Raw genomic sequence first — 27,214 nt, 5'->3', positions numbered from 1 at the left:
CAGTTCCGTCTTCAAAGTTTGTGTCGTCTACCTATCTTGTTCTTGGTTTACCTACATTTCTATGTCCTCTTGGTTCATAGCTATTATGATAGCAATTCTCAGCCTTTGACGGGATTCGATTCGACGACCATGCATCACTGAAGCGTGCACAGCTGTTCTTTTATTCTTGTCGTACATCAAGATCAGCGGTAGACCTACAATAAGGTGTTACTGTACAATTACGTAATTATACACAAGAATGAGAAGAAGTACGCTAATTACATTGAAGTCCTGTCCTGCGAGACTTGGAGAGTAAACAGCAGCTAGTTTATGGGGTGTGCGCGCGCAGATCGTATCGGAAGTGCCTGAGACAGTGGTGTATACAAGTTCCGCCACACAAGCACGGTTCTGTTATTATTCTTTCGTTCTTTTCAGTCATGCAAACAACTATGAGATACGCATAGGTCCACTAAATTTTGATTGCTGATTAGATTTGAAGTGTGATATTAGTTTCGTATAATAAAATAAAACGCATTGTGGCACCCAAACTAACGATGAAGAGACACAAAACATAAATGTACTGTTACTTTTAATTAAATGAGTATTACCATTCCGTTTATGTACGTATATCACGGATTTGTATACTTTTTCTTTTGTTTTATTCTGCTGTATTAAACTTGCTGCTTTCTTCTGATCCTGAAACTCGAAGATCAACGATCTGTTCGTTTGTATTTGGGATAAGTATGCCACTGATTTATTAGCTCCTATTGAAATCTCCTGTAATAATAAAACAGTAGCTTTTTATAATTTTATTCAAATTTCCTTGTAACGTTCTGAAAATGTTGTTGGTTTATCTAGTCATCTATTCTTCCTTTTTCAGGAGCATAGATTCCAAGAAAAGTCATATCTCTCCATTTGGTTCTGGTTCGTAATCTTAATCTTAACCTTAATTGGCAAAACTTCACTTCTCACACGAGAGAGAGAGAGAGAGAGAGAGAGAGAGAGAGAAATCGTCCGGCCTTAATTAAGGATGACCACGAGGATCCGGAAATTAATGGCAAATAAAAAACCGTGTCGGACTGTAAAGAAAACAACTATCGCAATGTCCACATTTTATATGTCGCACAATATTATAGTATTGTGAAGTTTTAATTTTCCTACAAATGTTTTTTCTATTGTTATAATAGAAGTGTAGCATATAGCCTAGTAACCTGTTGTATTCTATAGGATACTTTGTGAATTTAAGGTCTAAAAGAATAGGAATCAATTCTGTACTTCCATTTTTTATTCAACATTGTAGCTATGACTGCTGCAGCTGTGGTGTTCAGATCCACTCTACTTTTCATTGTGTGTCTGAAGATGATTCTCATAGAAGAGTCGATATAATTGCCATCAATAGAAGAACCCAGAAAGCGATGGTCTTAGACCCTACGATTTGCTTTGAACGAGACACGAATCAAGCACTGCAGATAAATGATGACAAGCGAGCTAAATAAGTACCTTGTCTTCCATACCTCAGTGAAAAATATGGCATTTCGCGTTACAACTGGGATGTTGCAGGCTAACTATTTGGAGCGAGGGATTGTTTACCAAAATGTACATATAATATCCTTAAATCCTTTAAAATTCCCTTTTATGAGGTTCAGAAGATTGTAATGCAAATTCTGAATGCCTCTCTTCAAATTCTGCACTATCATCTACATGTTAACACGTAAATTTTTGTTTTAATGTACAAATCGAATCAGTATTTTGCTCGTTTCATTTCCCTTTATCTTTTATGTTTGTTAATGCCGGATCCCAGTGGTCAACCTCACTTCAAGACGGATGATTTGAAATCTTAGTAGTATTACTTAATTCTGTAATTCAGTTGATCTCTTTTAGTTTCTTATTAGTTCCTTGCACAATTATGCCAACTGTTGCTTTACTTAGTTCCTTGTCTTGCTCCCTCTTCTTAAAATTCAATCCCAACACATTCCGATATATTCAAGGTTTCATATTACGTAATTCCTTTTTCGTTGCTGATGTCATCCTAGTTTATCCATCCGGCTATCTCTGTGATACTTTTGAGTAATATACTGTAATGATTCCTAGGAGAAGTTACCAGAGTCTTGCATGTCAGATTTGTCTTACAGGTTTCCTTTCTCTTGGTAGGTTGCCTTCTTTAAGACTTTGGAGGTCTACCAACCACCCGTGGACGGGACCCTTACCAGGTACTTCCCACCGGAGCCAGTGGGACTGGAGCTCACAAATGGGCAGGGACGACTACTCCCGGGGGAGGGCTAACTCTCAAGTGTCCCACCCTGTTACCCAAATCTGGAATTTCCTATTCTCAATTCTGTTCATATTTCCTAAAATTGTAATTGGTTAACGTGCCTCGACACAATAACAACTAATTTTGTCACATTTTGATTTTACGCTTCAAGTATTTATGAGTCGAATAAATTTCGGCGAAAACAACTTAAGGCTGTACTCAGGTGAAATTTTGTTAATCTTAATGAAAATTTTCACTTTTTAGTCTTAACATTAAAAAAATTGTATAGCTACGGTTCAGATCACCTCTCAACAAATTTTCATACAGATAGGCCCCTTCAATCACCTGTTCGACTGCCATATGTGAAAAAGTGGTTGCATACTCTGGGTGGCACTTTAAACTTTTTAACTCAGTGTTCTACATTTGCATTCTTCTTAATATTGCTTTATCAAAAATATTGCTCTTCTCCTTTCCTTCCAAATTTTGCTCTTTCTGCATGATTTTTGTAGGTATTCTTAAAGGTGTACTTAATAGTACTTGCTATAGAATTTTCCTTAAACAAGGTTTTTAAGGGAAATATTATTTTTATGCTAGACTTTACAATTTGTTTCTTGTTTTTATATTTCACTATTCAATGATTTTTCTTAGCTCTTGAAGAATAATTTAAAAAAAGTAAATTGCAAACTATGTTTCACGGAGCTTGAAAGGTATATCCTCTTGAGCCCTGAAACATTTTTTGTTTTATTTTTGAAGTTCAATATAATTCTACACTTCAAACAAGTCACTGAAATGAGATAAAATGCTGAAAAAAATTTGCAGGTTAAGTTACAATTAGGGCACAAATGCAAGTATACTATACTATACTTAGGGTATCTGCATATATATATCTTACATCAAACGGGTGTGCGCCACATCAGTAATATGTATTTGTTTTGTATTGTATGTAGCAATAAATACTAAAATACTTACATCTTTTTGCTTTAAAACAAAATTAAAAGCTTCAAAAGTAATATCGGTCTTACTTATAGTTTTTTTATACGAGACTTACGCAGAGTTGAGGCAGAAAACGTTACTAATAAACCATGCATAAGCGATGGATGTATAAACAGCCTGTAACTAAACAATGGGAATTGCTTTGCAGTAGTTATATACACGAAACCTCTTGTTTAAGCGTTGTATATAGAGAAAAATGGCCGCCCCTCTAACAGCTGTTTGTATCGACTGTCATTTTATGATGATGGTTGCCTTGTAACCACAGAACAACAAACCATAGAGCACAGAATAATTAGAGTAATATTGCTGTAGCTTGCAATCTTTGACCAAAATATATTGTGGTAATCGATCAGAGCCAGTTGTACTATCGATAGTTAACACGACACACTAGAGCGCTCTACCGGATGCAATAGAGAACCTCAGATATTCTATTACCTTTCGTAATGAAGTAATGGCGAAATTTTGACGTAGCTGTGTAACAGTTATAGGCCTACTATTATACACGACGTATGTAGTGATTATTATTAGTAAGGAATTTACACACGACTTATAAACGAGCTACTCATTGCCTAAGTATAAGACAGTTAAACGTCTGTATATAGAGTTTTTATTAGTAAGACAGTATGAATAGAAACGCTGCAATCTTAAAATCATTGTGATTGCTAATTAGTGATATTAAAATGTTTGTAATTTGACCTACTTGAATTACATATGAATGTGCTTAACAAATTTAAATTTAATTTACTGCTCTAAAGAATATGGTGGTGCAATGAACACATGGTTTGGAGTACTAAATTACCAGTGCTTCCATTGAGATACATATTAAATAACATGAAAAAGTATACACTTGAGGCTTGTGTAATCATGTTGCCAAATTGGTGTAGAGCCATCGTAACCCATGATTACTTTTTTATTACCCCGTGAGTTGAAAGCAGCTATATCTCGGAGGCAGTTCACATCTGCTGTTCGGCTTCTTTGAATCTCGGACGCCATCTCGTGAGGATGGTGTTTTTCTGGCGTTGATAGAGCAATGCCGGCTAGAGTCAATGAAACAGGAGCACCTCGAGGGTGTCTATTAAACCCAGTCTTCCTCTTTACACTCGTTCATGAGAATTGATCGTGTCTAAGAAGTCTGTGCAAAGGAGAATGGTTTGAATTTCCAAACCCGGCAGTCTCGTACTACATTATCAAGGCAAATACTACCGCAAAAAAGTGCCTAAATTATCTTCCAGAATATCGAAATCAATTTAATGCTTGTTGCTTGCTCTTGGTCGGTAATATAAAACATGTTCATCAGATTGAATTATTTTTTTCTATAGTTCAATGATGAAATCCAGAACGTCCTATGGTCATCACCACAACAGTAGTCCCAAGTGAATATTTCTCAGAAAATAGTAATTACTCTCTAAATGTTTTACTCGACAAGTACTATCATTACGATTATGATTTTTATTCTTATCATTAGAGAAACTGATAAGAAATGATTTATCTCTTTGTAGTTTTTAATTAAATTGAGGGTTTTTTTGCGAATTAAATAATATTAACACAAGTGCAGCTCTTAAACATGGTGCTAGTTTCGGCCCAAGACTTTATAATAAAATTACAAACCATTTTCCAAATTTGAAATATTTTAAAATTGAAGCTTTTAAAAAAGAAATTAATAAAATTATTCATGATATATAATATTAACAAATGTATTTCTTTACCTTTTATTTCTGTTGACTGTATTCATGTTTTTATTGAATATCACTGGCTTCTGTCTGATTGTAAATTTATTAATTTTTTTTTCTTTTTTCTCTTTCTTCTTCTTCTTCTTCTTCTTCTTCTTCTTCTTTTTTTTTGCCCTTGTGTGTTACTTACTGGTTTGAATTAAGTTACTTACTGTATTTAGTAAACTGTCCTTGTAAATTTTATGCTATATTATTGGCTAGAGACGTAGATGGGAAGATAATATTAAAATGGATTTGAGGGAGGTGGGATATGATGATAGAGAATAGATTAATCTTGCTCAGGATAGGGATCAATGGCAGGCTTATGTAAGGGCGGCAAAGAACCTCCGGGTTCCTTAAAAGCAAGTAAGTAAGTAAGTAATTAAGTAAGTAAGTAAGTATTATTGGCTAAGACCACACCGTATACGAGCCTGGCTTTTACGGTAATGGCTAGAAAAATTTTTGTTTTATAAATTTAATTTGTACTCACTGGCTAGTTAAATAAATAAATAAATAAATAAATAAATAAATAAACAAATAAATAAATGAATGAATGAATGAATGAATAAATAAATAAATCGAAATAAGTATATAAATAAAATAAATAAATAATTAAATAAATAAATAAGTAAATAAATAAATAGGTATATAAATAAATAAACAAATAAATAAATGAATGAATGAATAAATAAATAAATAAAACACGTACCGTTATTTCCTGCCATTAGAAAGGTCTAGCAGCCCTACTGCACTGACTAAGGGATGGAATGCTGCCATTGAGACCTGAGTTTGTGTGTGTATTCACATGTGAACCGGCGATGCGCTGTTGCCAAACTACGTAGATTTTAAAAGTATTTTTCTGATTAACCATGCACTTAATTACAGCACCCAAATCCTTTTTTTTTTTAATTTATTTTAATGTGTTTTATTGTTCCTGCAATCTACACAGTTATATCACTTCCACTCTATATACAGGGCTATAGCCTATTCTAGGTGACGAATTTAGGTTCACTTAAATTTTAACCAGACTTCCATATGATTGATATTTCTGCTAAATTAATAACTTATTTAAATGAAGCTGTGAGAATATAACGGTTCTTAGAACACAGTTTTCTCATGAAAACTTGACGACTAGATTTACTGTATGTGAGACAACCACGCATGTTGTGGATAGAGGCGAGCACGCAAAGCGTGGAGAATTTGCCGACGACCTGTGCTACACTGAAGATGCGAATGTTCCGTTACCTGGGCTCCATAAACAACGCAGGGAACACCTTCCCTTACTCGTAATTGCATAGTCTGGCCTGGCGCTGTGATTGTTCTCTTTACATTAGAAAGGATGGAGAAAGCACGTTGATCCTGAAAGACCATTCCGATAGATATTAATTTAATACTGCATATTTTCACGTAAACATTAAAACCGGATGTTTTGTATATGGGTTCGGCTTGGCTTTGCCTAGGAAATCCGGACCGGGGCTGGTCCATGCAGTTAGGCTCACAGCGGCAGTTGTGGGCCTATACAGAGTGAACCATAAGTAATGCCATTAATTTCCGGGTGTTATTCTTAGAGATATTTCAAACAAAAAGGTTTAATACAATTTTGTTCGTTTATATTCATTCATTCATTCATTCATTCATTCATTCATTCATTCATTCATTCATTCATTCATTCATTCATTCATTCATTCATTCATTCATTTATTTATTTATTTATTTACTTTCTTACTTATTTATTTATGTATTTATTTATTTACTTATTTATTTACTTACTAGCCATACCCGTGCGCTCCGCTGCACCCGTTAGAAATAAATATAAAGTAATTACATAATTAAAATAGGACATTTGATACAGGGAACATTCGTGTTTGATAGAAAGATAAATCGTTTAATATGTTACTTGATTTAAATTGCATCTAAATAATTAAAATGCGATCATTTTGGTCCAGAGACCACTCATTGGTGCAATGACAATTCCTTTAACATGTTTCTAATTTGTATTACATGCAACCATAGTTTAATGAACATTGACATCATTTAGATTTAATGTGTATACTTTATTTTACTTGCTATAGGTTTCCATTGAATTATGGTAATAACTTAATTTTAACCCTTGTTTTCTACGTATTCAGTAAATGGCGTTTGGCCCACTATGGTTCTGAACCCTTCAAATAACTTAAATTATATTATATAATATAATATATTATATTATATTATATTATATTATATTATATTATATTATATTATATTATATTATATTATATTATATTATATCAGAAGTTACTGTAATAACATTATAGCATTATGTCCATCTAGAGAAACTACAGTTTCCAATGGTGAAATAATAATTAATTATACAAATCGGTTAATTTATCTTCCGATATTACTTCATACAAACACAGAAACATTCTCTGTAGGCTATCTTTCATAGCTTTCGATTGTTGCTGTCCAAGGCCCCTTATAGACGAAGTCATTTGTTTTTTATTTCATTATACGGCCTTAGATGGCAGTTATTTTAATTTTAAAACTCATTTATCTCATTAAATATCAGTACTATCAAATTTTTTCAAAGAATAAAACTTATCGCAAATTATTTTTAAAGAAGCTTTTGTTATGTAACATTTTTCACAAAAATCAATAATAAGCGAGATATTTCGATTTATTTAATTCAGGCCCCCTTATAACCCACCATTTAAATAATGTATTTTGAATACCATAAAGCCTAAAATCTAAGTTACAACGAACATAATTTATATTCCAATTTTCATCGAAATCCGTTCAGCCATTATCGCGTGAAAAGGTAACAAACATACAGAGAGACAGACATACAAACAAAAATTTAAAAAAAGCGATTTTAGGTTTCACGGTGGTTAATTATATATGTTAGGACCAATTATTTTTGGAAAATCGAAAATTACCACAAAAATTTCGGCTACAGATTTATTATTAGTATAGATTTATTTATTTATTTATTTATTTATTTATTTATTTATTTATTTATTTATTTATTTATTTATTTATTTATTTATTTATTTATTTATTTATTTATTTATTTATTCTGGTGTAGTTAAGGCCATCTCCTTTTCGAGATATAAATAGTTTTATATGAAATATTTCGTCCCGAACCGTTGCGTTGTGGTCTAAGGCATCGTGCCTACGACTCGCGTTACGGTATGCGCGCTGGCTCGAGTCCTCATGGGGGAAGAAATTTTCTCAAGAAATTTCGGCCAGTGTATGGGACCGGTACCCACCCAGCATCGTGATGCACTTGGGGAGCTACGATAGGTAGCGAAATCCGGTTACGCAAACCAGCTATAACGGCTGGGGGTCTCTTCGTGCTAAACACACGGTACCTCCATTCTTGTTGGATGATCGTCCACCTCTTCTTCGGCACGTGGCCATGAGGCCAGCAGCCGGCTGGTCGGTTTTGGCCCTTCTTGGACTGTAGCGCCACGTATTATTATTTTTTATGAAATATTTCATAGCGTGTTTGTGAAAGCCATTGATTTAATTCCCGATACGCTCAGTCAATTTAAGAGAGCAATGTTTATGATAATAAATGGTTTTAAAATTTCAGTTTTGATCTTTAAATGTACAGATTTTGATCCGAATAAATGTAACGTTTCGTTCTCCAAAGGAATTTTATAATGTTGAATTTTGTTATTAGAGGAGAAAAATTTGCTCCGGCGACGGGGAACGAACCCGGGTCCTTGGTTCTACATACTAAGCGCTCTAACCACTGAGCTACGCCGAAGTTCAATCCACGGATTAAACCAAGAACCCGGGTTCGATTTCCGACGCTGGAGCGAATTTTTCTTCTCTAAAAACAATTGTCACCATAACAGATAAATTCTGTAGGACTAAAATTTAATATTCACGTAAATGTTGAATTTGTTCGGATAAAATTTATGCACGTTTAAAAACAAAACTAAAATTTTTCAATCATTTAATATCATAATACTCTCTTAAACTGACTGAGCATATTGGGAATTAAATCAATGGCTTTGCCAAAACACGCTATCAAAGATTTGATATAAAACAATAAAATTTTTATCTCGAAAAGGAAGCAAAAACGAGAAAAATTGTATTAAACTCTTTTGTTTGAAATATCTAACAGAATAATCCTCTGAAATTAATGTTATTACTTACGGTTTTTTTAAATATGTGTACTGTTAATATGAAGATTTAAGAATATTTTTCACATAGTATTTAATAGTGACTGAAGTGAAAACTATGCGCCTAAATATTATGTCTCACGCCTTAAAATGTTCCTAAGTGATGCATTCTTTATAATGTTCTAAAATTACATCAAATTATGAATGCACTTTTTGTTCATTTCTAGTTCTTATATTATTGGAAAACGTATCATGATTTTTTTCCATGTTTTCACGTGCAAATCCCCATAAAATATGGATCAGCAAGTGTTGAAGAGGTTTAATAACGCTGATTTCACCCCAAGATAGTTCCGTAATATGTTAGCCAGCATTACATCAAGAAATTTAAAAAAATAGCTTAGGTTAAAATTCAGGCAAGGATACGAAGAATTAAGGTACAGACAAAGATGTAATAATTGAAAAAAATTAAAACACAGATTTATAAGCATTTGTATAAAAAGATTTATTTTGATTATACTGCAACAAATATAACAAATTCCGATATTAAAATAAATAACAATAAATCTTAAAGTAAGTAACAAAATTAAGTTAGTTCAATATATATTATTAGTGTAGAAGATCAATGGTACAACTGACTTAGAAGTATTACATTATTCACGTATCACTTTATAAGGTATAATAAAAAGTTTATTCAGTGTTGATTCAAACAACTCACAAATTGGAAAACTATGTCAGCAGGTCATTAAGATTGGTACGATCATGTCTGTACATTAAAGTTTTTATTTGGTTTCTATTTCAGTCTTTCTTCCTGGGCGTTTTCAATTATATGCGCATAATTTATTACTAACGGTTCACTACTCGTAAAGTCTGTGTGAATTCGCTTCGAAGTCCTTTGATTTTATTTTGATTTCAAGTTGATATTACATCCTTAAAGTTATATTTGCAAACATTGTAATTTGTTAATAACGTGCCATTTCCGTTGCAAGTAATTTCGCCAAACAATAAAGGCGATTGCTTTTAAGTATAAGAGTAAATTGAACTGTCACATTCGTTAGTACAATATATTGCCTCTAACCTTCTTCTTAATTACTTCTGTCGTAAAATACTTTGGTGTGAAGTCTATTAAAAGCATCAGTCTCGTTGTCTGAGGGTTGCGATAATGTAAACTGTCTCAGTCAATTACAGTCTTCAAAGTCTTGTACTGTTATGTAATTTTATTAGTGATACAATTTTTAAGTTTAATTCAGCATAGTATTTAAAGCAGGTAACGGAATTAACATCAAATGCGTATATACAAACCGAGTTTCAAAATGTATATACTTTGAAAGGCGTCAAAAGCAAATAAAATTTGGAAATGTGAAAAAACAAACAAATTACTTTTTATATACAAGTGTTATTCTAAAACTAAGATTTTATTTACATTGAAAAATTATGAATTAATTAATTAATTGAAATTAATTTAGTTTTATATTAATTTAAATAAATATTACTATATTCAGATACAAATAAATTTAAAGAAAACAATTCCATAGCCTCAGTTGCAATAGTATGTAGGATAAACTCTATCCAAATGTGCAAATATAGCTTTTTAAATAAATAATTTACACACAAAAATTTAAATGAATTTAAGAGACATTTTAAAACGGATTTGAACATAAGTTATATCCATCAGCTCGAAGTGCAAGTAGTCTTCGTCATCATCGTCTCTATCTGCAATGAACTATGTCTTAGCAGTATTATTAGTGGTGTGGTAGATTTTCCTTTTCGCCTGAACATTTTATTTTTAGTCCATTATTGTCTTAATAATTTTGTGTCCGCTATTATTTCGTATAATGTCTCCAACTGCGTCAAATCTCAGTTACTCTGAAATATATAATTATCCTGGTTGCAAAAGTTTGTTCACTATTTATTTTGCAAAAAAAAAAATGTCATATGAATTTCTTTTAGTCTGTTCTTATCCTCTTCTCTGAGAGTCAAAATGTAAGTTGCTGTCAGATATCGTGCGATGCAGCACTTTGCATATGTCTAGGAAAGAGTCAAAAGTAAAATTCTTTCTCCGTTTACTTATTGAATGAAAACATTATCTTAAAGTTTAGAGTAGAATATCTAAAACTTCATTATTTTGTAAACTGATGAAAGTGAGAACGATATTTAATTACAACATGCAGAGTGTTATTCTATAAGATTTTATTTGCAATAAAAATATGTGCTCCTGAATAATTTAAATTCCTTAAGTTTTATAGCATTTTAAATAATAAATATTATGATATTCAGATATAGTTTGAAGAAAAATAATTTCATAGTCTCAGTTGCAATGTTATGTATATATAATCTATTTACGGGTGCGAACACAGTCTATTAAATAAATAATTTACATACAAAATTCAAACAAATTTAAGAGACATTTTCCGATAGATTTGAATATGTAATCGTCAGTTCAAATGAAAGTTAATATTGTAATGATCATGTCGCGAATTACGACTTAGTAGTAGTAGTAGTAGTAGTAATAGTAGTAGTAGTTTTAGTAGTAGTAGTAGTAGTAGTAGTAGTAGCTGTAGTACTATTTCCATCGTATTAATTAATATTAGTTTACTTGGATGTCTTCCTTTTCGTCAGAATATTTTCATTTGTATTCTACTATTATCCTGGTAATAAGTTACTATGTCTATGTTTTATCAATATGTGTCGAATTCAATATACCTAAAATTGTAATTATGTATCGAACTACCATGACTGTCGGTTCTAAAATATAGGCCTATGATTCTTCTGGTACCACAATGTGTAGGCCTACAGTATTCCTACCTTTGAAAATTGTCGTTTGAAATTGTTTCAGTCTATTCTTTCTTGTATTCTTGTCTGAGAGCAAAAAAAATAAAAATATCGTGCACATCAGGTCTAATATAGGAATTATATACATATTTTCACTGATTAATTTTGTATATTTCTCTAAAAAAATCAAAATAAGATTCTTTCTCGCATTTTCTTTTAAGTGAAAACATGCTAAATTTAAGAACGTCTAAAATTTAAAATAAAATATATTTTGTAATGGCGAAAATGATGATGATTTCTGACTGTGATATACAGTGTAGACAAAAATATTCGTCGAGTTTTGTGTTTCTTCAGTGATAAATTTTTCGAGTGGCTTTCAAAGATTTTACAGACGAATTGTCCTCTGTGGTTTTGCTATTGGCTAGATCTTCGTTATATTTTAGAATTACTGATAACTGATTTTTTAATCACAGTCATGACTTGATTTGAATCTGCACGTTTTAGTGACGAAAAATTGAAACTCAAGTCTTACAGTTATAAGTCGGTCATATTTGTGGATTAATAGTGACTAGCACGTCGTTCTGCTTTGGAAAGTCTGCTAACTAGCTAAGTCTCTTTTTGTCTTTTGGCACTGAATAAATCTAAGTTGCTCAACTGTTAAAATCACTATTGAACTACGGTACATTCTGTTTTAGCAAAGTCGAGTCTTGATTTCACTCTGTCAACTTCACGAGAAAAGAGATATTCAACATATACAGGGAGTACATTTACAAGTTCATCAAATATTGTAATTAGTTATTTATGATTAGGCCTAAAATGTCGATCCGATTCTCTAGAAACATCAAAAAATGTATTTTCATTTTCATTATGTCTATGGGCAAAATTTCCTTTTTGTCGTTTTCACATTGGATAAACGTAAGATTTTCGAAATCACTGTTCAAGTACCCTTCATTTGGTGAGGTTTTTACTTGATTCATAACTGATTTGGGGGATGGCAATGAAATATATTCCATTTATAACTACAGTGTGTCCAATTGGATGTCGGCCAAATTTTGCGGGTAGTTAGCAATGAATTTATGATATGGTGTAAATTTAAAAAAAAAATATCATTTCTACTTAGCATTCGTCTTCTTTTGTTTCGGTATTGAATAAAACTGATTTGTCTCTATGCTTTGATTTCAGGTATTAAAAACTAAGGTATTCAAATAAAATATACAGGGTGCATACTTACACGTCAGTTAAATTTTGTAGCTGATGATTAATTTACCTAATTTTAATATTTAACAAAAACATAATAATAATTTAAGTAGAGTATTAGCGTAAGTTCTTTGTTCCTTTTGGCTTGGGTAAACCTGAGTTGCCTGCAACTTCAAAATTATTCCCTAAACACTGCCTTTGTAGCTAAATCACGCTTTGACTTCAGGTTGCTGTGCCCTGTAAGCGAGCATGTGAGGGTACAGGGATGGGTCCAGGCTTCTTCTGTAGTGGTCATGGCCGCTGGGCTCATAGTGGCCGTGTCCGCCATCCACGTAGCTGCTGGAGTAGGTGTGGGCGTGCGACACGTGTGGGTGCTTGACGATCTCGTACGTTGTCTTCTCTTCAGCGTGTCCGCCTCCGCCCAGCAACTTGCTCAACCCTACGAGAGCAGAGACAACCAGCGCGATCTTGGCTAGAATAAGAGCCTTTCCTGCCAAAAGGGCCAGACCCTTCAGACCCAAGGCGAACATGCCTCCCTTCATGAGACCTCCGAGCATCAACAGACCGCCAAACTTGTTCTTCTTGCGGCCTGAAATGTAAAATATTATTGTGAATTAAAGATTATTTACACTAAAGACATGTTGGTGTAATAATAATAATAATAATAATAATAATAATAATAATAATAATAATAATAATAATAATCCCAAACCAATAGCTTTATGAAAAGTTTGAGAAAATTTTGAACACAATGAAAAAAAGACAATTAGCTTTTTATGAACACCTTAGAAGAAAGCAATCAGAAAGAATATCAAACACGCTCTTACTCTTTATTAATAAGTCCTAGGTTAATAGCGAATCTATATATATATAATTTGAATTGGTAATGGAAATTACGGGAAAACGGCTGAACGGATTTTAATAAATGACCCCTCATTTTGAAGGTGGGAACCCAAAGTTTTTCACAAAAATAGTAGTTTTCAGTGAAATGTCAATTTTTCAACATAATTTTCCTATTTTCCAAAATCCATCTGTCGTCAGTTTTGAGAACTAGCTAATTCCATTTCAGAATGAAACAAAACACATACTACAGTAAACAATAGGCCTATTACACGAAGGCCATGATCTGCAAGAATGCTGACATATTTAGAGCTCAAATTAAATTGGTTATTAAAAACTTAACTTACTAAAAATAACTTACGGGTTCGATTCTGTGGTGTGTAATTTTCTGGGTACAGCTGTGTATTGGATATTAAAAACTTCAAAACTTGAGGTGGTTTGATGATATTATTACCATTAGAAATGAAATATTATTGTAGTTAATGCCATGATGTGACTATTTTTTTATTAATTATACATATTAATGCTATATTGATGATATGAAAGTGAAACGTTTTGGGGTTATATAAGTAGATGTAGAGAATAACTTAAATTAGATTTTGATTTTATATATTTTACTGAGTGGCGGCTATAGAGTATATATAGTATATGTTACTGAAAGCTACAAAACTTACGTAAGATAATCATATTATTAAAAATGAAATATTTTTATAGTTATTAATCAAGTGGGGTTGGGCCTTTTTCATATATTTAATGGCGGTGTGGTGTAGATATTTATATGCGTGGTTCTCTTCAGTATTGGCTCGAGAGAGAGTATCTTTCATTATTATGGAAGCAAATAACTTTCAGAATGTCTGGTATTCTTCATTGAAAATAAATCTGAAAAATGTTTATTTGAACGTCTAATGAACTTAGTTTGCAGCATTTGCTGCACAAGCCACTAGTATTTATTTAAAGTTCGACTTAATTTCACTATGTTATTTTATTATAATGTTATTTTATATCATATTGGGTATATTCAATTACAGTGCTAATAAATAGATACAATAGTATATTACGATACAAGATTGGGAAGTGGTTTTCACAAAATCGAGGAAAAGTTTGAAAAACAAGCAGAGTATTATTTGCAGGATCATATATTTAAAACTGCAAATACAATATGTTTTGCATTGAAAATTTAGAGCAATATTATTTCAAAGCCTTCGCAAAACTGCACTGTAATGGTAACTAAGCAACAATAAGTGCACTGTAATAGGTCTATTTCAGTATAGTTTTAAGTTATAAAGAATGGTTTCCCTAGGAACAAATTTGTGTGGGAATTATAACTTTCAAGGCCTAACAGAAAAAAAAATCGTGCAGAAAACAAAGACACAAATCTCAAGGATGAAGGAAGGCTATCAAAATGTACAACAATATGTAATCACGAGTGAAGATGTAGGAAGTTGAAAAGTGTTCAGAAAGAAAGTTGAGGACGTGAAGGATATGAGAAGTTCCCCAGACGCCTTCATAGTGTATAAAGGGAATACCTTTCCATAATACTTCAGCCTAAATTACTCAAGGTTCGTAATCTTCTCTGAACTATTTTATTAAAATAATGACGAAACATTCACAAAGGAAAGACGAGTGGAACAGCGAAACTAATTGATTCGCCGCTCCGTCAAGTGTAACAATAGGAAAAAAGAGATGACAGATAAATTAAAATATCTGTGGCTAGTTATGTTTTTTTATTTAACGACGCTCGCAACTACCGAAGTTATATCAGCATCGCCGGTGTGCCGGAATTTTGTTCCGCATGAGCCTGTCGCATTCAAGCACACTTAAATGTCACCGGCTGGCCGAGGATCGAACCCTCAAACTCGGGCATAGAAGCCCAGCGCTATACCAACTGAGCTAACCAGGCCGACTCCGTAGCTAGAGAAATTAATGTTTAGCACAATTTCTTTGTTCCTAATAATGGTATTTTCAAGTTCAAAATTTTATTTCTTCATTCATTCTTTCACAGTTTTCTTTGCCCAAAGGTTAGGTCCTTCACTGTAAACTCAGTATTTTCCAATATTCCATATTTTCTCTCTTCCTTTTAGTCTCCGCATACGATCTCTATATCTTGCTGTCTACAATCTGATACCCTCTTTCGCCCAGAACTTTTCTCTCGTTCACCGTTACTTCCAGTGCATCCTTTAGTAGACAGTTTCTTCTTAGCCAGCGACCCTACCAATTTTTTTTCCTGCTCAGTTTCAGCATTATTCTTTCTTAACCCACTCTTTCTAGAGCAGCTTCATTTCTTATTCTGTCAGTCCATTATGCACGCTACATTCGTCTCCATATTCACATTTCATATGTTTCTATTTGTTTTTCTTTACCTTGGCGTAATGTCCATGTTTCTGCTCCTTATAATGCCACATTAAACACAAAGCACTTTGCTAGTCTCACTTCACTAGGATCGGACACATAAGAAAGTAAGTAAAGATGTGGATTCGGGATCGTAGATTTATATCAAGTATAGGAAACCTGTGCCTGATAGACAACGAAAATTTGTCGTCCATTTTTCTACAGCTTAGAAAATTGGAGACAGCACAATAAATCCAGTCATACCTGTGGCTTAAGTGAGCGTAAGCTTGACTCATCCTTCGCTTCCTAATCAATGCATCGGCTCCCTTTCTTATTTAGTCACCCAAACTTTTCTATCAATGGGAATGTAAGTGTGATCTAGTCTCACTATTCATTGGTATTTTAAGATAAAAGAATTATGCGTTTTATCAGAGATACACTGCCACGTAGAATACGTCACTCAATTTTGGGAATGAAATTACAGTTGTGTGGTTTGAATGTTTTACTTCTTAATTCGGTATACAAATGGAGAACATGGGTCTATGATAAAAAAAAAGTAATGAATGAAGGCCATGCAATATAATTTCTCTTCATATGAAGCCTCATTTTGAGACTAGTCTCAGCTCACAACAATTGTTTCACAATTTTCCACTCAGTGTGTATAGTAACGTCTTTTATCACATTAACATTACATAACTAGTAATTAAAAATGAAACGAGACATCATACAGGTCTGTAACTGATCTCGATGCCGAGATATTACTGAATGAGGCTAATTTTATACGTAAATTCGGCGTCCTCTTGCCCGTAACAAGGGGAGATGACGTCATTTGGACTTATTTACACAAGTTGTATGACCTAATTCCTAATAATATTAGAATTCGTCTGTCACTCATCGTGATGTTATAGCAAGCATTTCATATTCAGCTATTTTTTGTTTCACCACGGATCCCGAATCGAGTGTCCATAATCGGTGTGGAGATAGACGCATTCTACGTCAAAATTTCTTGAAATAAATTATTATTGCTTTAGTAGTTATCGTTATTAGTGATGGTTGCCATGGTGCTTGAAGCAGAGGTAATAGTAATGTCAGCATTTTCACCACTGTTGTTCTGAATGACTTGCACAACTCAAGGGTCACTTAACATCGATTCTCCTATCGGTGAAGTCCTCGGATCCCAACCAGCGGAACAGTGACCTACATTGCATTGTTCAGAACGCCCACAAACATAATTATGTATGCGTAGGAGAAAATAATCGTATCTGAAAGTTGTCTATTTCGGGAACAAAATAATATGCAGATATTCAGAGAAATAGTCTAACATCCAGGTACCATATGCTGGACAAATAATAATTATTATTCAGTAGTTCAAGCATAAAATAGGTTACTTAATTTTTTTCTTCACATTTATTTCTCAAACTGTTTGATGCTACTTCTTGAAACGTGGTGAAGCACAATAAAATACATTTACATAATGCTGTCCCGTACAATACCACACTACACACAAAGCACTTCAATAATTTCTCCCTTAATTCTTTTTAAAGAGGTCCGCAGAAAAAGAAGCATCTTCTGCGGAACTCTGGAAAAAGAACTAAGGAAGAGACTAGTGAAGTGCTTTGTGTGGAGTGCAGCATTATATGGGAGTACAAACATAGACATTACGAAGACGTTAAGAGAAGCGACTAGAATTATTTGAAATGTATATATGGAGAAGAATGAAGTGTGTGAAATGGATAGACAGAATAAGCAATGAAGCTGTGGTAGAAAGAGTGCGTGAAGAAAGAATAATGCTATATCTGATTAGGAAGAGCAAAAGGAATTGCTTGGGTCACTGGTTGACCAAAAACTGCATACTGAAGGATGTTCTGGAAGAAATGGTAAACGGGAGAAGAGTTCGGGACAGAAGAATATATAAGATAATAGACGACATTAAGATGATATTATTATTATTATTATTATTATTATTATTATTATTATTATTATTATTATTATTATTATTATTATTATTATTATAGATTTAAAATTAATTTAAGACTTTACATATTCAGACATATAACAGAAAACTAGAAAATTTGGTCTAATGATCTGAACAATATAATTAATAACACAAGTATAGACAATTCTCAAATTATCGTAGGCCTACATGTCTTAACTGGTTTAAAACAAAAAGAAAATATATGTCTCTTAAAGGATTTGCTTTAAATTCGAAACTCGATAGTCAAAAGATGACAATGTAACAACGTTATAAACTTAATATATTTATGTAAGTAGGCTAAAGAACTGTATACTTAATATAGGAAATATGAAATAATTTTCAGCCCCTTTTTAATAAAAAAAAAATTGTCTCATAGGAAAAAAAAAAGTTAGTATTTCTCTGAGACGGACATCTAAATTTCAATATTTAAGAAGTTACTAAGCTGTTAACAAAGTAAATTAATTGTATTATTTAGTCACAATCTATTAACATAAGTAATAAAATTAATATGTAGTTAAAGGAATATTAAATGATTACAAACTTCTATATCTCATGGGATTAAGCTAAATGAAAGTAGACATATCTTGTAACATTTCATTACATTTAGTCAGTGATTTGATGTGTAAAAAATATTAAGAAATATTGATATTTAATAACTTATTAACATGAGTAAATACAACAATAATATTCAAAATCAATAATAATAATAATAATAATAATAATAATAATAATAATAATAATAATAATAGCAGTAAAAATATCTTGAAATTTATAAGAGTAAATCACGTGATCTAACTTAAATAATATTATTGTGATTATGATGGCTGTCGTTATTATCATCACCACTATCGTCATTATCATCATTAACACCATAAGCTAATCTTTACATCTTATTTGTTTCAAGGAATAGAAAAGAAAAGTTTCTTTCCTTAGAAAATATTTTCAATATTAATAAAATAACTTATAATGGATAATATAAAAATGTATTAATAGTTGTAATTTATTAATATTAACAGTCTATTTGTGGAATGAGGACATCTGTTTAATTCTACGGCTGACGACTGACAGTGAAAAGTGAGCTATGAACATACGGCAAAAAAGTTCTTGAATTACGGTGAAGAAACCGCTTATTCTCAGCAAACCAACATGTCCAGTAATCTTCCGTTAGAAAGGGAAGTACGACTTTCGCTAGAAACCACATTACTGGAGGAAGTCAGTACATTTACTCAGTCACAAAATTAGCTGCAACGAATATAAAAGTTGAATGTCGAAATATTTGTGTAACTGAATACCTCGCTGTTGAATGTAACGTTTGTCTATACATCAATTGAGTTGTATTTAAATCGATTATTTACAAATCAGGAGCCCACATTTCGAAAGCAAGAGCGAGATCGTCTTTACAGATAGGCCTATATAGAAATATTTTACACAGATTTAAATTATTAACAAAACAAAATTAGTATAACTCAAAACTTTTTTTAGTAGGTTATTTTACGACGCTTTACCAACATCTTAGGTTACTTAGCGTCTGAATGAGATGATGGTGATAATGCCGGTGAAATGAGTCCGGGTTCCAGCACTGAATGTTACCCAGCATTTGTTCATATTGGGTTGAGGGAAAACTCCGGAAAAAACCTCAACCAAGTAATTTGCCCCAAACGCGAATCGAACCCGGGCCACCTGGTTTCGCGGCCAGACGCGCTAACCGTTACTCCACAGGTGTGGACTTAAAATATACAAAATACTGTAGGTATGATAGATATAAATATCTTAAAAAAATTTTTAACAAAGCTACTTCAGCAAAGAAATACACGTTCATGAAATCTTTAAATATTAACATAGGCTATTAATGTGTATATAAAACATATTACCTCATACACGGTTTTATTTTCAGAATCAACTTTTTTCATTTAGTTTTGACATCTGATGACACTAGTATAGGGGAGAGTTGGGTAGTATCGGACATCGGGTAATATCGGACAGTTATGTTTCTTTCATCCACCACCAGACGGTAGTACTTAAGTGACATGGTTACGTTTCTGTATGCGACATCTGAACATTGCTACAACCATTTGGTGGTAGATGAAAGAAGCATCACTGTACTACCGTCTGATTGTAGATGAGAGAAATATCACTGTCCGATATTACCCGATGTCCTATACTACCCTACTCTCCCCTAAATTATATAACTTCATAATAAATCATCTTGTTTCTAATGTACTGAAAAACCACTATTAAAAACGTATGTAATTTTTTCTGAGAAAAATGTAGGCCTACATATTGTATAGAAGGATTTTAGTTTATAGAAAAAAATCAATACGTAATACTTATTGTAGTGTCTTAAGGTGACGAAAGTTTTGAAGTCAAAGTGATTCTTCAGAAATGATAATGTGTGCACAATCTGCAACTCTATTGTTTTCTAATCGAATACTTAACATTTGTATAAATTTAAAAGAACAAATATTATATTTAACTTCCTGGTTCTCTTAAATCACAATAAAATTTCTGCAAATCAAGCTTTCAGGTATAACTCCCTGTAAAGTTGATTTGAACAATTTCGAGGGAAAAATTGTTCCGGGGCCGGGTATCGAACCCGGGACCTTTGGTTTAACGTACCAACGCTCTACCATCTGAGCTACCCGGGAACTCTACTAGACACCAATCCAATTTTTCCCTCTATAACCACAGACCTCAAAGTGGATATAGAGGGAAAAATTGGATCGGTGTCTGGTAGAGTTCCCTGGTAGCTCAGTTGGTAGAGCGTTGGTACGTTAAACCAAAGGTCCCGAGTTCGATACCCGGCCCCGGAACAATTTTTCCCTCGAAATTATTCAATAAAATTTATGTTTCTATTTATCAAACATAGGATAATGCTCACTTTTAGTAATTAAATTGTTAACTGAATTCTTACCTTCTTCAGTTGCAGTGTCGTCGTAATCGTCTAAAAGCTGTCTCGATTCCTCGATGAACCGCGGCATGTCGAACTGGACAGAATGGGTCTGAAAGAATCTGGCGATGCGCTCAACCAGCAAATCATTCGATTTATTCTGCTTCTCTTCTGGATCTGCCGGCAAATTTACTTCATTCACTTCCGTCAGCGGCTCAAAATTGATCTTCCTGCTGTTCCTGTCTCCAGACATCGGGAAGGACTTCACGATGCTGACGCCGTCGATCACGTGAATTGAATCTGATTTCAGCACCCGATCGGCGAATTTGATAGCCCTTAATTTCAGGCACGTGAAGAGATCTCCAAACTTAACTCTCTCACATTGTTGATAAGCACGGTACACCACTTTCAGTCCAGATGTAAGATTGTCCGTAATATCATTATTTACGTCGGTCGTGTCTAGGTTCGAAGCCGCACTTATTTGTAAGCATACTGTACAGATCACCAAAATAAAAAAATTGACTGTTAGGAGCTGCATCTCGAAGTTGAAGCTGCAGTGGGAACACCCTCAGATTATTGCCGAAGAGGTTGACAACTGCTCTGGAGTTTTGTTTTGACTCTCTGAATGAAGTCGGCTGAATGATATCTCGAATCGGAAGCAACTAGGTTTTATCATGGTCAGCCATTGGCGAGTTAGTGAAGGGATGGTGAAGCGAAGCAAAGAAGCAAAAGAAAATGAGGTTTCAGAGCGTTGCAAAAGGTGGAGAGAAAAAAAGAAAGGGGGGAAACCACACCGAACAGCATCGCCACATATTGAGAGCGTTCCAGATAGAAAAGTAAAGAGGATGCTTTGCTGCCTTGTACATATCTTCAATTACAACGAATGTGATTCCATATCTCCGGTGAGAAGAATCTGCCGTGGATGGAGAAGTTAATTATTGTGGTTACCCGTGACTTAGTGGAATAGTGGCATAGAGAAAGTTTACAATTCAGTTTCTCTTTTTAATCTCTTTCTGCTTCCAATGGAACGAGAGTATACGTGCCTTAGATATACGATTAAGTTGTTTTTATAGTTGATGCTATATATGAATTGAAACTAGAATCAGTTTATTGAAGTCATTGAATATTATAATAATATATACGCGCTGAATTGGAATATGCAGCAGTAATTTAGTCTCCCACTTGTAAATCACATAATAATCAAATTGAAAAAGAATCAATCAAATATATTTATGAGGATAAAATGATGATAATAATAATAATAATAATAATAATAATAATAATAATAATAATTGTATTATAATAATAATAATGATATTGATTATAAAATTGCCAAATTTAATAATAGGGTAAATTAGGAACTGTTGGACAGTCGGGCATGTTGGACAATTTGTACTTTAACGTGTTACCTCCCCACTCGTGGCTACTTCCGTCACTGATTTCTAGCAGAATGTGGTGCCCACAAGTGGCGAGGTAACACGTTAAAGTACAAAGTGTCCAACATGCCCGTCTGTCCAACAGACCCTAATTTACCCTATATGTGGGACCATTAGAAGAACACTCCGAAATAAAACTAGAGAAGATACACAGATTAAACTAAGTATATAAAGTTATGGCAATACCAACGGGCTTATATGCGAGTGAAACTTGGACCTTAAAAGAGAAAGAAAGAAGACGACTACAGGCAGCTGAAATGCGATTTCTTCGAAGTGTAGTAGGAGTAACTCGACTGGATCACATCAGAAATGAAGAAATAAGAAACGATCTAAAAGTTAACAGTCTGTTAGAAACTGTAGATGAGTATGAACAGAAATGGTGGGAACACGTACAGCGCATGAGCCAAGATAGAACCCCGAAAATAATCGCTATGTACCCACTGGAAAAAGAAGTATCGGCCGACCAGAAAAAAGGTGGATACAAGAAATAAGGGAGCCGCAACGGGCTTAAAACCTACAGGTTGAAGCAGAATAATAATAATAATAATAATTATTATTATTATTATTATTATTATTATTATTATTATTATAATGATCATATTATTGTTATTAATATTAATAATAATAATATTATTATTATTTTATTTATTTTATTGGGTTATTTTACGACGCTGTATCAACATCTAGGTTATTTAGCGTCTGAATGAAATGAAGGTGATAATGCCGGTGAAATGAGTCCGGGGTCCAGCACCGAAAGTTACCTAGCATTTGCTCGTATTGGGTTGAGGGAAAACCCCGGAAAAAACCTCAACCAGGTAACTTGCCCCGACCGGGATTCGATCCCGAGCCACCTAGTTTCGCGGCCAGACGCGCTGACCATTACTCCACAGGTGTGGACTATTATTATTATTATTATTATTATTATTATTATTATTATTATTATTATTATTATACATAACTGATATAGTACTAGAAAATAAATCTTCATTAATCCCATAACAGAGAGCAGTTCTCGGTTATTCCAATCGGGAAGAGTAGGTCTTGATTGATCTAGTCCCGAAGAATTGCTCAATGTTGATCGTTTCTTAGTTTGCTCGGTTATGGAAAGGAGCTCTTGATTAATCCAGTTTTGGGAAATCGCTCTTGATTGATTAAGATATAGAAGGAAAACGTTTGGTTGGTCCAGTCCTGGAGTACAGCTCTTATGAAGAAGAGGTCTTGGTGGATCCGTTCTAGAGAATAACACTTATTTAATGCAGTGTAAGTAGGCAAATAATGAAACGTACTGAATAATTACTAATTTTACGTCAAGCATAGAAAAGAAATATACGCAAAATTTTCAAGCTCTGTTCATTTTCTGGGTATATTGAATACGAAAGCGTTATACTTAAACCCATAACGGAACTACATTAACATAGTTTCAGGCAAACGGTTAAGATCTTCCTTTACAAGTTTACATTATAGAAATTGGTAATGACTTCGAAGTTCCAATATGTGTTTGCACATAAGAACATTAATGTGGGAGTAAAAGCACACAGAGGGAAATGAATATAAAGACTGCTGAGTGTTCTAAATGCCTCAAGTCAATACTCGGACAGAAAGTGCAAACAACGGCACTCTCAATCATTCTTCGGTAGAGTTCATATAGGCAGCTTGCTTAAAGCATTAACTAAAATTATTATACTCAAAGTTGATCATTACCTGAAGATTAAAATAAACTAAAAATATTCATTACATTAAACATGATGTGAAGAAATAGGGAAAAAATTTTGAGACACATATTCTGTCAAAAAAAAAAAGAGACAAATTAGAAAAGAAAATAATACTTTTCATTCGTCCTAGATAGACCTTTTAGTCTATGTAAAGATTAATTTTCTTTGGTCCTACAGAATACGTCTGTTACGGTAACAATTAATATTAGAGAAAGTCGGGATCGAACTCGGGTCCTTGGTTTTACGTACCAAGCTCTCTAACCATTGAGCTACGCCGAGGTTAAGTCCACAGTATCGGATTGAATCCCTCTCCTACAGTGTTTTTCCCTCCGGTGCTGTGGATTGAACTTCGGCGTAGCTCAATGATTAAAGCGCTTGGTACGTATAACCAAGGGTCCCAGTTCGATTCCCGACGCTGGAGCAAATTTTTCTCTTTAATATTAATAGTCCTTTTAGGCTATTCATTTTTTAAGTCCCTAAAGGTCAATTCTATTATGCAATTACTTGTTCATAGCCTATTTATTTATTTAGTTACTTACGCATTTATTTATTTACTTACTTACTGACTTATTATTTATTTATTTGTTTTGTTTGTTTGTTTGTTTGATTGTTTGTTCGTTTGTTCGTTCGTTCGTTGGTCCATTTATTTATTTATTCATTCATTCATTCATTCATTCATTTATTGTTGAAATGTAGACTTCTTGGAAATAATCACTCCTGAAGTCTCATCAATTTTCATATCCTTTAACTAAGAAAAGAGAATATGGCCCGAAAATGTCTATAGATATTCCGTTGCTCAGTAAAGGAAAATCTTGAAATAATGGGTTTGAAAGTTGCACATACTTCATATGCAAATAATTTCAGCGTTGTTGAAAATATACTGAATGGTTGATATGAACTTGTCATATAATCAAGAGTGTTTTCGTATACATGAATGCAGGGATTGAAACACAATGTTAAGGGGTTTTCTTGGCAAAATAGGCTATTTGCAAAACCGTAGAACACTGTAGGTATACTTAAGAAATATTTTAATTTATATATTCTCTTTCGAAAACCTCATTTCTTTTGCAAATACTAAAAATTGGAAGTTCATCATCATCATCATCATCATCATCATCACACTCTCTCGTATAAAGAAGTGTCTATATTTTCCTAATTCCCTAGGTAGTCCCAGTCCTCTGACTCATATTCCCTTTTTGTTTAAAGCAATTTTCATAGCTCACGCTATAATTCGGGTAAAAATTGTAATCAGCAAGATATCAAGCATAATAAGTAGGTAAATAGTCTGTAATTTAGCTGGCTTTCAAAGATAAGAAACAGATAAAATAGCGTGACTTTTAGAGTGCGAAAGACATAAAACAGCAAGTCTTCACGTATTCCGGTTAAAAACGTAATGCACAGTCGACCTTGCGACTTATTTATACAACGTAGTCTAGTTTCTGATCTTAGAGATAATCATTTCAGTGAGAGCAACTCTCCACAATTAAGTGTAACGAGAGCACTTGTTTTCTATAAACAGGAATGTTAGAAATTGTAAGCTTGCTTTCTTGGGGAAATGTCCTCCACGTGTTTCTGCGTCCTCAAGACGTATCAAAGTTGCTTAGTTCAACAGGTTAGCAGACCAGGAAACCAATTACAAGGAATAGCTACATCTGTCACGCTTGAATAGAATATAGATGAATTCTCTGAGACGGCAACAATCAATGGAGGTGTAAACTTCAGATTCCATCATCATCTTTATCGTTTTCTTCTTCTCCTTCTCCTTTTTTACGGATTAGTTCAAAATTAATTAAGAGGTAGTAAAGTTTATTTGTGCGAGATCGTGCGTATTTGCTTGGTTTCCGCACAAAACCAATCCGCTGAAGGTCTAAAATTCCACATTCAGTATTCCCAACCTAACACTCATAACAATTTCCCTCTTCTTACCGCTTAAATGACATATTGATTTTACGCTTTAGGCTTTTAACATATTATTTTTAGAGACGATCAATATAGTAATAATAATAAATTGGAAACTTACCACTGCAATTTCACCTAAATTGCACTGTTAATTATTGTTTTTTTAAATATTTGCAAAAATTAAGTAAACTCTACAACTCCACTAAAGTTACTGCATTCGTGATGCAAGTAACATTAAGGAAGCCATGAAAAATCAACAAGATTCCAGACTCATCATAGAGTGGGGGAAAAAAAAGATAGACGTATATCACGGCCTGCTGAAGTATAGTAAACACAGAAAACATTTTAAAGCAACAAGGTTGAAGGTATATATATATATATATATATATATATATATATATATATATATACATTTTTTTTTGCTAATTTGCCGTCATTGAACAGAAACCAAGATGGAGATTTCATTGCAACTAATTAGAAATTCCTCTTTCAGATATCTAATAAACGATCTTCGCACAAAATAATGTACGCTACACGAGCGGTATGTTTTCTTTCAATTCTCGGAAATTAAAAAAGCTCAACTACGTTTCGCTTTTTCAAACTTTTCCTCGAACATGAAAACTTCAACATACCGCTCTTGTAACGCATATTATTATTAAACTGTGTACATGTAACCTATGGGAACTGTCCAAAAAGCTGAAATAAAAAAAGAGATCCTAATAAGAACGGTAAAGTATAAAAATATCGGCCAAAATAATGAGGAACGTGCATCTTACAGCCTTTTTTTCGAAATCTTTGGGGTACAAATGTTTGACAGGGTGATTCTTATTGTTATAGCAGTGGATCATGAATAAGACCCTCCGTTATTACGTCTGTGCTAAAGTATCGGCTTATCATTATAAAAATTGGTGTTCGATATGCGGTATTGAGTTTGTAACAGACGAGGATTTTCTCGAGGTTATTTCATTTTCCTCAACAAACAAATTTCCAAATTTCGGAAATTTTATGATTATGAAATTGTTAAAGAAAAATCTAATATCTTGGTTAAACAGAATATTTATAGATTAAGAAATTATTACGTCATTTACTCATAATTTAATTGGAACAACTAATTATCTGTATTATTT

At 33.2% G+C, this 27,214-nt stretch overlaps 1 protein-coding gene across 1 annotated transcript; it reads right to left on the bottom strand.

The window, feature by feature from the left end:
• Positions 1-9,521: 9,521 nt before the first annotated feature.
• Positions 9,522-21,730, bottom strand: LOC138697720 (uncharacterized). Its single transcript, XM_069823201.1, has 2 exons — positions 21,065-21,730; positions 9,522-13,599 (listed from the first exon to the last, which is right to left on the bottom strand). The coding sequence occupies exons 1-2, from the start codon at positions 21,576-21,578 to the stop codon at positions 13,220-13,222; spliced, it is 894 nt and encodes a 297-aa protein (XP_069679302.1). The 5' UTR covers positions 21,579-21,730; the 3' UTR covers positions 9,522-13,219.
• Between the last annotated feature and the right edge of the window lie 5,484 nt (positions 21,731-27,214).

Source organism: Periplaneta americana, chromosome 4 (genome assembly GCF_040183065.1).
Source record: "Periplaneta americana isolate PAMFEO1 chromosome 4, P.americana_PAMFEO1_priV1, whole genome shotgun sequence".
Taxonomy (NCBI): domain Eukaryota; kingdom Metazoa; phylum Arthropoda; class Insecta; order Blattodea; family Blattidae; genus Periplaneta; species Periplaneta americana.
The sequence above is the reverse complement of the archived record's forward strand: the minus strand, read 5'-3'. Positions and strand labels throughout refer to the sequence as shown.